The sequence below is a fragment of the Manacus vitellinus genome, unplaced genomic scaffold (assembly GCF_001715985.3).
Source record: "Manacus vitellinus isolate BGI_N305 unplaced genomic scaffold, ASM171598v3 scaffold_36_pilon, whole genome shotgun sequence".
In the NCBI taxonomy this organism is placed as follows: domain Eukaryota; kingdom Metazoa; phylum Chordata; class Aves; order Passeriformes; family Pipridae; genus Manacus; species Manacus vitellinus.
Window position 1 is genome coordinate 2,498,721 of NW_021940508.1, and position 16,873 is coordinate 2,515,593.

General features: G+C 44.0%; 1 protein-coding gene across 1 annotated transcript in view; it reads right to left on the reverse strand.

The window, feature by feature from the left end:
* Positions 1 to 16,873, reverse strand: part of PARP8 (poly(ADP-ribose) polymerase family member 8) — a 122,512-nt gene that overhangs the window by 66,688 nt on the left and 38,951 nt on the right. The window contains 1 exon segment of the mRNA XM_018077319.2: positions 11,450 to 11,551. Coding sequence (XP_017932808.1) covers positions 11,450 to 11,551 — 102 coding nt within the window.

Here is a 16,873-nt window from a genome sequence, read left to right on the forward strand (position 1 = left end):
AAGCTGTATTTCTGTGCCAATCACCTCTGAAGCTGCTTGTATTCCTTCATAAGGCACTAGGATTTCCTTCTCCATGGGAGTGTAGCTGGCTTCAGATCCTCTGTAGCTTTGGCTCCATAAACCAAGTGATTGGCCTTGGGTCTCACCAGGCACCTTTTGCCAGAGGCTCCAGGAAGGACCATTATCTCTGGCTGCAGAATAAAGCACATTTTTCACGTTTGGTTCTGTCCTGACTGGTCCAAGGGCCACGGTGTGTGCAATCTCCTGTTTAATCTGTTTAAAGGCTTGCTGTTGTTCAGGAGCCCATTGGAAATCATTCTTCCTATGGGTCACTGAGTAAAGAGGGCTCACAACTTGGCTGTACTCAGGAATATGCATTCTTCAAACACCTATGGCCCTTAGGAAAGCTTGTGTTTCCTTCTTGTTAGTCAGTGGAGCCTATGATCTTATTGATGACTTCTGCTGGAATCTGACAACATCCATCTTGCCATTTCACCTCTAGGAATTGAATCTCTTTGGCAGGTCCCCTGACCTTACTGTTTTTGATGGTAAAACTGGTTTTTGAGAAAGAATTTGGATTATTTCCTTTCCTTTTTCAAAAACTTCCTCTGCTGTGTCACCCCATACAATAATATCATCAATATATTGTATGTGTTCTGGAGCCTCACCCTTCTCTAGTGTAGCCTGAATCAATCCATGGCAGTTGGTGGGACTGTGTTTCCACCCCAGGGCAGTCAGTTCCAGGTGTACTGCGTGCCCCTCCATGTAAAAGCAAACTGCAGCCGGCACTCTGCTGCTAAGGGGATGGGGAAGAACGCATTTGCAATATCGACGGTGGTGTACCACTTTGCTGCCTTGGACTCCAGCTCGCACTGGGGCTCCAACATGTCTGGCACAGAGGCACTCAACAGCGGGGTAACTTCACTCAAACTGCGATAGTCCACAGTCAGTCTCCATCCTCCATCAGATTTATGGTCAGGCCAGATGGGGCTGTTGAAGGGTGAGTGGGTCTTGCTGACCACCCCTTGGCTCTCCAGCTCTTGGATCACCTTATGGATGGGAATCACAGAATCTCAGTTTGTTCGGTATTGTTGTCTATGTACTGTTGTAGTGGCTGTGGGCACTTGTTGATCCTTGACTTGCAACAATCCCACAATGGAAGGATCTTCTGAGAGGCCAGGCAGGGTAGATAATTGTTTAAATTTCTCTATAGCCACTGTGGCTACACTAAAAGCCCATCAATACCCCTTTGGGTCTTTGAAGTATCCTCTCCTGAGATAATCAACGCCAAGGATGCAAGGGGCCTCTGGACCAGTCACAATGGAGTGGTTTTCCCATTTGTCCCCAATTAAACTTACTTCAGCCTCTAGCACTGATAATTCTTGACTTCCTTCAGTTACTCCAGAAATCCCAATGGGCTCTGTGCTTTTATGCCTCGATAGCATCAAAGTGCACTGTGCACCAGTGTCTTCTAAAGCTCTGTATCTCTGCAGATCCAATGTGCCTGGTCATCGAATCCACACAGTCCAGTAAACCCTACTGTCCCTTTCCTTCTCCTGGCTGAAGGTAGTGCCCCTCTATTTTTCCTGGTCAGAGTATTCACTGTCTGACCTTTGCATTGCCCAGTCAGAGGTCTCCCCATTGGGATCACAGGAGTTGATCTCAGTCTTTTTACATCTCAAAGGTTGCTGAGTTCTTTCCAGGGCCTCTGCATCAACTACATGGACAGCCTTCTTACTAGCTTTCTTCCCTCTCAATTCTTGTACTCAGGCTTCAAGTTTACAGGTAGGTTCATCATCCTGCTTCTTCATGTCTTCCCCTTGGTCACGCAGAAAAAAACATAGTTCACCACGTGGTCTACTCCTGGGGTTTCCTTTCCTTCTGAGTGGGACAGGAGACCGAGACCAATCTCTTGGGCTCGCTCTGTGGCAGTTCTCACATTCAGGGCACTTGTAAGGCCTCTCCTCAGTGCAGGTGTTGGAGCTGTCTCTGGAATCTAATTCGTTGGCCCGTGGGAGTGAGGAGGCTTCCACACATTCTTCTATACTCCATATCCAGGCAGACATTGTGTCCACAGTTGGTTCATCCATCTTTGGATGGTATATTGTTACCAGGCGGTTAACATATGATGCAGGGGTACTTTGAATTACCTTTCTCCACATGGGCAGCATGCAAGGGACATCCTCTGGATTGCTGAAGAGGGGATCATATGTGCCACTGTAAAGGATTTCCAGCATTGCCAATTCCCCCAGGTACTGGATGCCTCCATCTGCAGTAGTCCACTTTCTTGGGGAGCTCATTAGATTTACCTTTAACTGGTACCTTTCTCTCACACTTGAGAGGAGTCGAACCCAAAGAGTATGAATGTCTCTCTCCTTTCCAATTTCTTTTTCAATTTCACGATCTCTGGCAATAGATCCTAATTGCTGAGCTGCATGACCCTCTAACAGGTGACTACTAGCCCTGTTATCCCAGCAGCGGAGCAACCAGGTAAGAATTCATTCACCAGGCTGGCAACTGTAATCTCTCCGCAACTCCCGAAGTTCTGACGGGCTCAGGGACTGGGTAACTTCGCTTCCCTGTCTGATTTCCTCTCTGCTTCTCTCACGTGGAACCGTTTCCGCTTCCTCTAGTGAATCACTGGCTGTTTTTCCTGCCTCCCCTTCTTCTCTTGGAGGCGTGGGCGGGGTAGATCCTTCTCCTTCTTCCTCCCTTACTAATCATGGAGGTAGGCCTGTAGGTCCTGTAGATCTCCTTACCCATGTCTTCCTTTTCACTACAGGGCCAATAATGACTTCAGATGTTGTAGTTTCGGTCCGTGTCTCAGTCATAGTCTTTTTACAGTACTGAACAACAGCTCAATAAGCACAGGCTGGGCCCCAGTACAGGGCAAGAAGTTGCTGGGTTTGATCAGGGTAAGCAAGGCATCCTTCCATTAAATGACGTGTCAGTTTGTTACTTGTTGAACAAGTTGAATACTTGTTCTGATGTGAAGTCCCAGGCAATGAGGGGGTGTTAAACACCCTAAGAACCTGCCTAAATTCATCCACATTCCCTGCCACCCAGGAACTGGGTCCCTTAAGGCACATCCCAGTAAATTCTCTCTCAAAGGTTGTTTTGTCCTGCAACAAGGCACCAAAGACAATACTACAGTCCCCAATCCCTATAACGTTCTCCTAGTGTTGGTTATAAACAGTCCCATGGTCAGACAGCTCAAGTAAGGGTTAGTTAAGATCATCGGTACTTTCATTGCAAAGCCATCTATGTCAAAATTAAAAAGGGAAAGAAAGTTGTGTCTGTCCCCTTGGAGGTCTTTCAAAGGGTAAGTTTCACATCCCAGAAAGACTGTTAGTAATAGTACAAGTATAAATACTAAAGCTGGGTGTAAGGTCATGTTTTATATTAGTATCCTCCTAAGTTAGCAAAAACAAAACGATAAGCGAGGCAGTATTTATATAAACAAACTTTCTTGGCACCATTCCTGGGTTTCGGCATCAGATATTGTTATTGGCACTTTGGCTGAATGTCCGGTGTCCACCGAGACTCCACCCAACCCCCATAGAGGGAGAAGGAGGAGGGAAGGGGAGGGAAAGAAAAAAAAAACCAAACCGAGGCTGCTAAGAAAGGCGGGTTTGAGAAGAAAAAATCTATAAGCACTATACACACAGAGAAAACTAACAATAAAGATTACTTTCCCACAAAAGGTGTTTTTCTCCTCCGAAAACAGCCATCTATCCCATGCAACCGCCCCAGAAGAGAAGAAGGAAGTTGTTTCCTTCTTGTCTCTTTATATCTGAGCTGATGTAACATGGTATGGAATAGCTTATTGGTAAAATATGCGTCAGGTGACCTATCCTAGTTCCGTTCCCCTCCCAGGGAAGGTTGCAAACCCACTACAGGTACTCATCAAGCCCTGCTTGATTTAGCATGTCATTCAAATAAAGGGGACAGAGAAAACTGCAGCTCAACACTTTCCCTTTTCCAAAGATTCCAATGAAACACACATGACAACTTCTAGCAAGTACATCAAAGTCGACACGATTAATCATCACTCCAGCGAACATGAGGGCACTTCTAAAAACAAAATTAGGAAATCAAGAACACTAGTGGGGGTGAAAAAGCATGTGCTGTGTGTCATTCTGGAAAGAGTTAAATCCAGATATACCTATTCGTGCAAAACCAGGTTGCCTGTAATCAGATTATATGAGAATCTGACCTTTTCACCCAGAACTACAAAAGCCTCCTTTTCTTGCAGTCACCAATGTTTGACCAGGTCCAGCTCCTTCCCATCAACATGGATACACTTTAAACTTCCCTTTTGTATTCTTGCTTCTCTCCACTGACCCACTGGTTTAAATTCCCCTTCCATCCTCCCCATTAGCTCTTCATCCGATTTCAGTCTTCGCCAGGAAATGAAGCACAAAACAAACTCAGGACAAACTCTTGACCCAGTTCAGCAGCAGCCAGAGCAGATATAGGATCATGACCTTCAGGCACTTTATTTCCATGATTGGGTCCATCTTCTCACACTGTGTGCAAGGTTGATTTTTGGTTTTGGTTGGGTTTTTTTTAGTGTGTGGTTGTGTGCCTTTTTTTTAAGGAAGAAAGTTCTTCCTCTCTTCAGCTTGTACCTTTTCATTTTGGAGCACTGCTGTCAGAAGACACCTTGATATGCTCTTCCTGGAACCAGTTAGGAGTTACCTTAAAGCCATGCGGTTTTGATCCACACTGTTCCTACTGAAAGGCTATTCTGAGGCTCCTGTAGTTGTAATTCTAGTAATTCGATTCTGAACTCAGATCAATTCAACAGAAAACTCCTTGTTCAACCCCCTGTACAAAGCCTGTGTGTCACAACCTTTCAAAACAAAAATAAAAGGACACAAGAAGAAACAATCATGAACCCAGGGCAGAGACACAAGGCAAACTGCAAAATGAACAATTACAGTGACCCAACAAGAGACAGTCTTGTCATAGGAAATTTTACCTGATCATTTTAGCATATAATTTTAGAATCTTGACAGTCATCAAAACCAAAATCTCATATAAAACCCATATAAATACCTGGAGGCATTCACTGTTTTACTTCACCATGTCCCTAACAAGTGGAATAACTCCCTTCCTTTGCATGGAGTGCTCAGCGAAGGAGGAAAGTCCTAGGCATTGTTCTTTGACGTCTCAGTCTGAAGAGACTGGAATGTTTGTTAAAGAGGATGAGTTAAGAGACAGACCAAACTCCTCTCTCTCAGCAATTGTAAATTCAAAAATTAAGGGGCTTTAATCAATGAAGTGTGGAAAAAAAAAAGGAGAAATAACAACCCTTTATTAAAAGATATATGTATATTGGCAAGAACAGTAACAGAACATAAAAAAACCTGAATAATGGTCCTGTACCCAGACGTTCCCTTCAAACAAAAAAAAAAGTCTGAATACTTCTCTGTCTTCTAGTGCAGTTCTAATCACGGTTGGCAGGGGCGCTGTTGGCTCGCTGGAGATGTAGAGTCTGCAGTTCTCTGTGTTGACCTGCAGGAGGTGCTGTCAGGCCCTGACGGTCACCATGTGGGAAGGGGGTCTGGGGAGTGGTCCTGGGTTGCGGGAGAAGCCAAAGAAGAAAATGGGGGACCCTTCACCCAATAAAAGAAAGGGGGAAAGGAAAGCAGTCGACCCCCGACAGAACTCACAGTTGTTCCTAGATGACGGTGTCTCAAAGCTCCTCTTCTCTCTCCCTCAGTGAGCACAGAGCTTTCCGATGAAAACACAGTAGGCTCTGGCTGGAGTCACGAGGCAGTGTGAGAAGCCAGCCGAGACCAGTGATCCGGCTTCACCAGGAAGAGAAGCCAGAAAAGCCCGGCTTCCAGGTTTTTTCTCAAAAAATGCCCACACACAGACTCTGTCTCCGTTCAAGAGAAAGAACTCAGCAGTCTGCCCCTCTCCCCTCCAAGCAGAACCAGCTCCCCCCTCCCAAAACTCCTCCCCTCTCCCCCCAGTCTCTGATGGGCCATCAGCTAGGAACGCGGTCTGGCCAGCTAGACCCTTTGTAAGGCTAATTGACCCATACTCCCTTTCCATTCAAACTCTGCCTTTCCTACAGTGGGGGGGCAGAGGAAGAAAAATTCCACTCTTAAATTTATAACCTATAACATTTGATCACTCCACACATTCATTAATTTGTTGGCATTTTGGTGTGCGACAGCCATTGCTGTACAGGGAAAAGATAAAAAATTTAAATACTCTTTCTCTTCCATTTTTCAAGATATGTCAAAGAATTCAAATTTTTCACTTTCCCCCTTCCCCTAAAGTCAGCCCCAATACTTCTTCGTACATCTGAAATACTGTATATATGGACTAAAACTAATTTTTTTCTCCAAGTTCCATACTCACAGCTTCCATTAACATCAGTGCTAATTCAATATATAACTTCCAAATATATTATTTATATGTGCTTTTAGAAATACTCTAAACTAAAAGTGCACACACTCAACATAACAAAATCCCACAGGGCAAGATTTTTAATAGATGTTATCTATGAAATTGCCCAATACAGTTTATTTATGCCAGTATAATCCATTCATATAATTCAGGACCACTGGCATACCTACAGTCAATTACTTATCTACTGCTTACATGTACACACAGTCTCCTCTTCGAGTCATTATTGTGGAGTCCAGCATCTATGAAAATGGCTAGATTATGATTACCACTGACTCATATCCTGCACGCCTTTTAATTCAAGGCAATAACTGCTCTTCCTGAGCAGTTACATTGATGACTCTCAATGTAACTCAGGGAGAAAAATTTAAAAGCACACCCCTGTACTGCATTTCAGTAGTGTGCAGAATATTAGGGGACAGCAGGCATTTTCAGATCAAGTGTTTTTTATGCATTTGAAGTGGCAGCATTGGCTAAGATCTGAAACAGGTCTTCCACCAAGTTCTCATGAATTTTAGCTAATTCTGAATATCACATAATCTGGTTTCATCCTCATGACAAAATGCAACAGAAAGCATACTGAACTTTTTTTTTTTTTTGCATTTAGGCATATTTAGTAACAGTTCATATAAAAAGAATAATTTATAAATCATGGGCTCTTCTTGAGCCAAAGAATGCTTTAAGATGCATGACTGTTCACAGAATATTATTTTATACTATACCCAAACAACCATATCTGATCGCCTGGCAGATACTCATACAGAAAATGCTAAGTAAATTCATCATCATCATGGCTGGGCTTCGTGAACGAAGATTTGGGAAGGGCACATTTGTTACAGGCACGCTGGTGGCTAAAGAGGTCAATACGAGATAGACATATCTGATTGCAAAAGGCACAGCAGAAAGACTCCTTAGATGGTATATTCTGCAATACACGGTTCTTTCTGCGTTGTTTTTTCTCCTCGAGAGTGATCCTGTGTGCGTTCTCAAAGGAAGCAGCAGCGTTATAGATGGTGTGTCTCCAGGCCTCTCGATTGGAGGTCAGAGTAGACAAGTTATGATGATCAATATGGCCAAGGCTGAGATGTTGTTTCAGGGAGTCCTTGTATCTTTTCAGGGCTCCTCTCTTGTGGCAGCCGGTGGCAAGTTCACCATAAAGCAGGATCTTAGGGAGGTGGTGGTCCTTCATCCTGGAGACGTGCCCTGCCCAATGCAGCTGTGTTCTCAGCAACATGGCCTCAATACTTGTGACTGCTGCTTGTTCTAGAACAGATGTATTGGTCACATAATCTGACCAGTGGATGTTTAGGATTGCACGGAGGCAGCACTGATGGAAGCATTCTAGGAGTCGCAGGTGGTGGTGGTAGATGACCCATGATTTGGAACCATACAAGAAGAGTAGACAGCACTATGGCTCTGTAAACACTGATCTTGGTACTTTTCTTCAAGTGTTTATTAACCCATACTTTTTTGTGGAGTTTTCCAAAAGCACTGTGTGCCTTTGCTAACCTGTTGTCTATCTCTTCGTCAGTCTTACCATCTGAGGAGATGAGGTTGCCTAGGTAATTAAACCGCTGGACTGATTTGAGCTCTGATTGGCCAATGGTGATATGGGGATGATGGGGGATTTCCTGAGGTGCAGGTTGATGGAGAACTTCTGTCTTCTTTAAGCTGACTTCCAGCCCAAAGACCTCAGCAGCGTCTGCAAAGCAGGATGTTAAATGCTGAAGAGCTGCTTCTGTGTGGGCCACAAGGGCAGCGTCATCAGCATAAAGCAGCTCCCGGACAAGATGGTTTAAGGTCTTGGTGTGGGCCTTCAGTCGCCTTAGATTGAATAGACTTCCATCAGTACGGTATCGAATGTAGATACCATCCTGATCCTCGAGGTCTGCTGTGGTCCTTTGGAGCATCGTGCTGAAAAAGACTGTGAATAGGGTAGGAGCGAGAAGACAACCTTGTTTCACACCATTCTTAATTAAAAAGGGCTCATAAAGTGCATTGCCATATCTGACTTGGCCGTGCTGATCCTCATGGAGTGAGATGATCATTTTAAGGAACTTGGGGGGACAACCTAAACGTTCCAAAATCTGCCATAGACCTTTTCTGCTCACAGTATCAAAAGCCTTGGTGAGGTTGACAAAGGTTACATAGAGACCTTTGTTCTGTTCCCTACACTTCTCTTGCAGTTGTCTGAGAACAAATACCATGTCTGTGGTACTCCTGTTGGCTCTGAAACCACACTGACTTTCAGGTAGAATTTCTTCTCCTATAGCGGGTATTAGTCTGTTCAAGAGTATTCTTGCCAGGATTTTGCCAGCAATGGAGAGTAGAGTAATACCACGGTAGTTTGAGCAATCTGATTTAATCTGTATTAAAATCAGGTTGCTAAGCAAATTATAGAACAAATAACAACAGATGATTTTAGCACCCTACCCCAACACGTAGTAAAGATTTTAAATACTATTTTAATTTGTAAAGATATTAAAAAAACTCTCCATCAGCCTTAATTAGATTCCTGTTTTTTCAGAAAACTAATTACATGTCAGATGAAGCACTGGTTTAGGAAGCCTGCGTATTCTGGCAACAGCAGAGTTACTTCTATTCCTAGTCTTGCTATATGCCTCCCAGCAAGAAAAAATGCACACTTTTTCAAAAAGCAAGCAGTAACTATGAAGCTTTAGAGACACTGATTTACCTTTCATGTGTGCTGAACCACCACATCTCCAAGAGAAATCAGCAGGAGACACTGGCAGTTTTGAAAAATAAGGGGTTATAGTCCACATTTTAAAAATAATTAGGCAACAATAATTGCGCAGAAATGGCAGTTAGAAAACCAAACTGTTTATATTCCCTTGAAAATACCTTCAGTACATATCCATCATTGTATATAAGGCAGTGTACTCAAAAAGGTATGAAAATTTTCATTTTGTCGTGTATTTCAATAGAAATTTATATATCTTAAAAGTGATTTGACTACCTAAGCACCTCTTATGAAGTCAGCATGTAAATACCGCCAAGAAACTACTAAAATGTGACTCATGCTAAGGTACTCAAAATTGGTACATGCTTTTCAAACCACTGAATGAAATCTTGGCTCCATGAAATTCCATAGGCAAAACTCTCATTCAGAAAAAAAAAAAGTCAAGGTTTATCCTTTTGTCAGGTTCTTCATCAGCAAATATGGAATTAAAAAATGTCAGACACGATGTGTTCCCTTCATCCTTTCCTTACTCCTTGCTCTGATTGCACAGTTTAGCACGCCCACCCACCAAAATGATCATCAAAATTTGGAAATCATCCTGAAGATGGGAAACAACCTGTAAGGCTTAAGTTTTGTAACCAGGCATTCTACTATTAAGCATTTCTAGTAAATGAAGAGAATTAAACGTGGTCAGAAAACTTACACTAATGTGACATTAAAACAAGTAAGTCTTTCACAATACAGAGCTCTTAACCTAAAGACCTCCTTAGAGCCTTTCATAAAGACAGAGCTTTGAAAATTTAACGTAAAGAACAATTAGATGGCACGAAGAGAACAAAACCAACTAACCTACATGAATGAAAGAAAAAAGGATCAAACACCAAAGAATAACCCATCCCTTCTTGATGTCTCACCAACATCACATGCACTTCCAATAACTTGAAGCACTGCTCAGAGTCCAGGGAAAGCATCACTGGAACCAGTAACGCAGCTGTAAATGCTTGTCATCCTGTTTACTGAGGTTATTGTACAGAGGAACCTAATTACAGATATTAAAAAATCTGTTTCAGACATCTACATCTTAAAATCTGAGCCAGTTTTACCAAAATCCAAAGTGTCATTTCAGGCATGTTGGGATACACAAAACATACACAACACCAAACTGCAAGTAGTTACAAGCAGGCAAAGTCAGAAGAACATAAATATGTGCATTTGAGAGGATTATTTTTTAAGTCTGAGGCTTGGGGTTTTGAGTTCTTCTCGAGGGAAGAGAGTTCATAAAAGAAAACTTTCAGCTAATACTGCCCCAAGTGGGTGGGTACACTGCACTTTAATCTCAAAAGAATTCCTCTGGAAAACTTACAACCAAACATGGGTTAAACTGCTCACCTACTTACACAACTGTTTATCATCAGAAGCAGTAGTGATGTGAGTCATGTGTACACCTTGATCAGCAAACACCCCCATTTCTTTCAAAGCCTCCTCGGATGCTCCAGGGTTACTGTGGAGGCTGTTCCTTCTAGAACAGAAAACCAGGAGCTTGGTTGTAGGGAGATTATAGTTACCTCTGTTTTGAAAGGTCACTCACTGCCCATCATCTGATAGCATCATTAAGCCCAAGAGAAGTGGGATAACTATTTGAAATTACTGCGTGGGGTGAAATGGAACAGTAAAGCAGTACCACTCATTTGCACTAGTGGAATTAAAAGGAAAAATAGCAGTCTCCTTTTGCACCCGGACACATATAGCAAAGGGCTCGAAAAATATAGCAAGATTTTACTGTTTAACAAAATACTTACAGTGATATATTAAGCCACAGAAGTTATTACTGTAGAAAAGCCGATGACGTATTAATCAAAGCACATTTGAAAAGCTTCATTCTATTTTTAAATTATGCTAGAGTATTTGTGACCTGGCCTTATGATGACAGTCACCTTCTAGGGCATGCAGTGTTCTCAGCTCCTACTGAGAAGGTTGTGGGAGCATAGTATGCTTAGCACTTTGCCGGATAGGATCCTCAGTGCTCAAAGGAAAATCCAAACTAAATTTAGCTTAAATGACTCCATCAGATCAAACAGCTTTAATTACAACATTTAACAACAATGGGGTTAGTAATGAAAGCAAAAATAATTCAAGCTTTTTTTAAAAAAAACAACAAACAACTCTCAACCAAAAATCCAACACCACACAACAACTTATCATTGACTACTTCACCTTACCTGTTACTCAGATGCAAAACTCAGTTGAGTGGAAGGGAAGAGAAATAAGCATTTCCTTCCCCCCTCCCAGCTTCTGTAGCTGGTGGACCAACATAGAACATACCTACTGTTCTTGTTCTCAACTGAATTCTCTCTGGGTCCCTGCCCTTGTGGAAACACCATCAAAGTTCCAGGACAATGCCTTGGTGGGAAATCCATGGCTGCCCTAGGATTGGCAGTGGGGAGATTGGTTCTCCATCTCTTGGGGGAATTTAGAGTACACATGTATGTGGCACTTGGGGATGTGGTCTGGTGGTAGGCCTGGCAGTGCTGTATTGGTAGTTGGGCCTGATATCTTGGAGGTCTTTTCCAATCTGGATGATTCTGCTTTTTAGGTGGGAGACAAATATCCAGGAATGACACTAAACTTTGTCAGCTCCACAGTCAGTCAGTGATAGATAATTAGAGATCTATTCTATCACAGGTACCAGATGGAAATCATCTTTTCTCACAACAAGTTCTTCAATGATGGCGAAACTATTGTTATCTACAGGATATGAGTCTTTCACAGTGATTGTCTCCTGCGAAATACAGATATTTTCAATTCCAAAAGGTGGATTAGGGTTGTCTGAATTTTTGCTACAGTTTCTCAAGTCACCAGATATATAATCAAATGTTACATCTACTACCTGCCTAATTTAGCTATGTATATCCAACAGTGAGTAGTACATTATGCAACGAAAATCCAAATAATAGAGACAACACTGCTTTGCTCCTCCACAAACTGCAAAACCTGCCACTTCTATTTGCCTACATAACAAAGTTAAAAGGTTCACATAAAAGCGATTGCTATGCATTTTTAATAAAATAAAGATTTTTAGCTTTACTTTTGAAAGTAAACTGACTATCCATTTTTACCAAACTTCCACTAAACATAGTCACAGCAGCTGACCACCCAATTGCCACTGGTTCTCAGAGCAAGGGGATTTTACTGACCTCACATTTGCTAAACTGTCTGCAAAGAGCATTAGATGAGCAGTAAACAGTTCAATTTTTTTAAAAGCTTGGGATTTTACTAATATTATGTCTGTAAGTAGTATAACAGATCACAGGAACAAGAGGTAATCCCATTGGGAATAAGAGGTATAGCTATACCTCTTAAAATTGGGACAATGCAGACTTTACTGAGCATGAGCACAGTTGCACAGCCACCGATCCTATCATTGCCAAAAGCTTTACAGCAGTGACAAGGCCAATATGGAGCTTGCAGATACAGCTATGCTACAGAAAACTGACAAGCAAAATTGGAAGAAAAAATCATAGAGAGACAGTTAAATTACTTTAATTTGCTGACAAACAAATCCTCTGCTTATAGATTTTCTTCGGTTTCTTTTGAAAATATTCTTTGCAATACAGATCACAGTGAAATATGAGAAAGAAAACTGCTCTTGTTTGATATACTTCTCTAATGAATCCTAGCTTTCATGAGAAATTACAGTAATTCAAATTCAATCTCTTAAACAAGAGGTCCCTCACCTTCTGTGAATTCACCAGGTCATTCTAACCTAATGAACATCAGTGTAATGCATACTACATCTTTCTGACATCAAAACCACTTGCTTTCCAAAATTATAATTAGAAAGAAATTAAATTACAGAGAAATAACTACGTTTCATTTGTTCGGTTTGTTTTAAAAATAAAAAGCAGATCCTGCAGGACACTAGATCAGCTACTGAGTGAGTGTAAAATGAAGCTAATCTAATCTGATGTACTATATTGTGCTGGTTTAAAGGTAAACCAGCAGGGGAAATGAACTCAACTCAAAAGAGAGATTATAAATCAGAATAACAATTTAATAAAATAATACAGTAAGTATGATTATACAGACAAACAATTGGTTTTAACCCACAAAGCCCAGGTATATAACCCAGCACCCTGGGGCATGAACAGAGTGGTGTTCTTTGGTCTCCCTGAGTCCAAAGTAACAGGAGAGGGAAAAAACCTGTTGGGGAGAGTATTGTTGCAGTCTGGTCAAGAGTGGTGATTGCAGTCTGGTTGAGAGTGGAGGTTGCAGTCCAGTCAAGAGTGGTGGTCTGTAGTCTGGTTGAGAGCAATGATCTGCAGTCTTCCTCTGGATCCCATGAGTGGTTAAAAAAGTCCCAAGACTCCAAGATTATATATTCTCCAGTTCAGGTAGGAATGCTCAGTACTTCCCTCAGGGCAGGGGGTTCCTTAATGGGCATGAGGACAAAAACACCCTTCTATCTCGCAGGGCTCTTAGTACCTAGTTTGTAGCCTGAGGAGTCAGGCTGCTCTGGGCAGAGGGTGCAAAGTCTATTGATGACAGTTTCTGGGAAACGGTATGGAAGGCTATAGAATACACAGTTTTGGGTTACACCCATACAGTGATGAACTGGGTCCAGCTGTTCTAACTAGGACATTATCCACCCCTTATTCTATGCCATCCATGTCATGCCCAAATTAACCCCCTTTAAAAACTATATCCCTTTAAAACTATATACATCTATATATATATACACAATGAAACATTACAGACCATTCTCACTCAAAATTAGGTCCCCTTGTGGTACACAACGTGTCTCCCCATCTTTTTGCATTACCCACCAGGTGAAACCTGGCCCTTGGGCAAAAACAATCCCTCGGATGGGTTTACCTTTGCTTGAGGTGGGACTAATCCAAACAGTCTTCCCTAACATACCTCTCATATGCACCACAGGGACTTTATCTCCATCTACAGTATGCAAAGGTTCTGACTGGGCAGGGCCAGCTCGATTGATGGAGCCTCAGGTGTTGACCAACCAGGTGGCCTTTGCTAAATGCAGCTCCCAGTGTTTGAGAGTCTCCCCACACAGTGCCTTCAGAGTGGTTTTCAGCAGTCCGTTGCACCGCTCAACTTTTCCAGCAGCTGGTGCATGGTAGGGGATATGATACACCCACTCAATGCCGTGCTCTTTGGCCCAGGTGTCTACGAGGCCATTCTTGAAATGGGTCCCATTATCAGACTCAATTCTCTCCGGGGTGCCGTGTCGCCACAGGACTTGTTTTTCAAGGCCCAGGATGGTGTTCCGGGCAGTGGCATGAGGCACGGGGTATGTCTCCAACCATCCAGTGCTTCCTTCTACCATGATCAGCACGTAGCGCTTGCCTTGGCGGGTTTTCAGGAGCGTGATGTAGTCAACTTGCCAGGCTTCCCCATACCTGTACTTCGACCACCGTCCACCATACCATAGAGGCTTCACCTGCTTGGCCTGCTTGATGGCAGCACATGTCTCACAGTCATGGATGACCTGTGAGATGATGCCCTTGGTTAAGTCCACCCCTCGGTCACGAGCCCATCTGTATGTTGCATCTCTCCCCTGGTGACCGGAGGCGTCATGGGCCCATCGAGCCAGAAATAATTCTCTTTTGTGCTGCCAATCCAGATCTACCTGAGAGACTTTAATCCTGGCAGCTCGGTCCGCCTGTTTGTTGTTACGATGCTCCTCATTAGCCCGTTTCTTGCCTACATGAGCGTCTATGTGATCGACCTTCACACTCAGCTTCTCTACCCGGCCAGTGATGTCCTGCCACATCTCCGCCACCCAGATGGGTTTCCCTTGGCGCTGCCAGTTGGCCTTTCTCCATTGCTCCAGCCATTCCCACAGAGCATTGGCCACCATCCATGAATCAGTGTAGAGACAGAGTCTTGGCCACTTCTCTCGTTCAGCTATATCCAAAGCCAACTGAACGGTTTAAGCTCTGCAACCTGACTTGACCCACCCTGTCCTTCAGTCGCTTCTGCAATTCGCCGTGCGGGACTCCACATGGCTGCCTTCCATTTTCGGTTTGTCCCTACCATGCGACAGGAGCCATCCGTGAAGAGAGCATATCGCTGTTCATCTTTTGGTAGCTTGTCATATGGTGGGGCCTCCTCAGCCCATGTCACCTTCTCCTCCTCTTCTTCAGAGGATAGTCCGAAACTCTCACCTTCGGGTCAATTGGTGATAATTTCCAGAATCCCAGGGCGATTAGGATTCCCTATCCGGGTTTGCTGCGTGATCAGAGCCATCCACTTACTCCATGTGGCATCGGTGGCATGATGTGTGGAAGGAACTCTTCCCTTGAACATCCAGCCCAGCACTGGTAGTCGGGGTGCCAGGAGGAGCTGCGCTTCGGTGCCGATTACTTCTGAGGCAGCTCGAACTCCTTCGTAGGCAGCCAGGATCTCTTTCTCAGTTGGTGTATAGCTGGCTTCAGATCCTTTGTATCCCCGACTCCAGAATCCCAGCGGTCGTCCTCGGGTCTCCCCAGGCACTTTCTGCCAGAGGCTCCAAGAAGGGCCATTCTCCCCGGCTGCGGTGTAGAGCACGTTCTTCACGTCCTGTCCTGTCCTTACTGGCCCAAGGGCTACCGCATGGGCAATCTCCTGTTTAATTTGTTCAAAGGCTTGTTGTTGTTCGGGGCCCCACTGGAAATCATTTTTCTTCCATGTCACAAGGTAGAGAGGGCTTACAATCTGACTATACTCGGGGATATGCATCCTCCAAAAGCCCACAGCGCCTAGGAAAGCCTGTGTTTCCTTCTTGCTGGTTGGTGGGGACATGGCTGCGATTTTGTTAATCACCTCCATTGGAATTAGGCGGCGTCCATCTTGCCACTTCACTCCTAGGAACTGAATTTCCTGAGCAGGTCCCTTGACCTTACTCCGTTTAATGGCAAAACCGGCTCTTAGGAGAATCTGGATTATCTTCCCTCCTTTCTCGAAGACTTCGCCCGCTGTGTTCCCCCATACAATGATGTCATCAATGTACTGTAGGTGCTCTGGAGCCTCACCCTTTTCCAGTGCAGTCTGGATCAGTCCATGGCAAATGCTGGGACTGTGTTTCCACCCCTGAGGCAGTCGATTCCAGGTGTACTGCACACCTCTCCAAGTGAAAGCAAATTGTGGCCTGCACTCCGCTGCCAAAGGAATGGAGAAAAAGGCATTGGCTATGTCAATGGTGGCATACCACTTGGCTTCCTTGGACTCCAGCTCGTACTGGAGCTCCAGCATGTCCGGCACAGCAGCACTCAGGGGTGGTGTGACTTCATTGAGTCCACGGTAATCCACCGTCAGCCTCCACTCTCCGCTGGACTTACGCACTGGCCATATAGGGCTATTAAAGGGTGAGCGAGTCTTGCTGACCACCCCCTGGGTCTCCAGTTCGCGGATCATCTTATGTATAGGGGTCACAGAGTCTCGGTCGGTGCGGTATTGCCGACGGTGCACTGTTGCTGTGGCTATCGGTACCAATTGTTCTTCAACCTTCAGCAGTCCCACAGCAGAGGGGTCCTCTGAGAGACCAGGCAAGGTGTTCAACTGTCTAATTTCCTCCGTCTCCACAGCAGCTATGCCAAAAGCCCAACAAAGTCCTTTTGGGTCTTTGAAATACCCACTCCTCAGGTAATCTATGCCAAGGATACACGGGGCCTCTGGGCCAGTCATGATGGGGTGTCTGTGCCATTCCTTCCCAGTCAGGCTCACTTCAGCTTCCAGTACAGTCAGCTG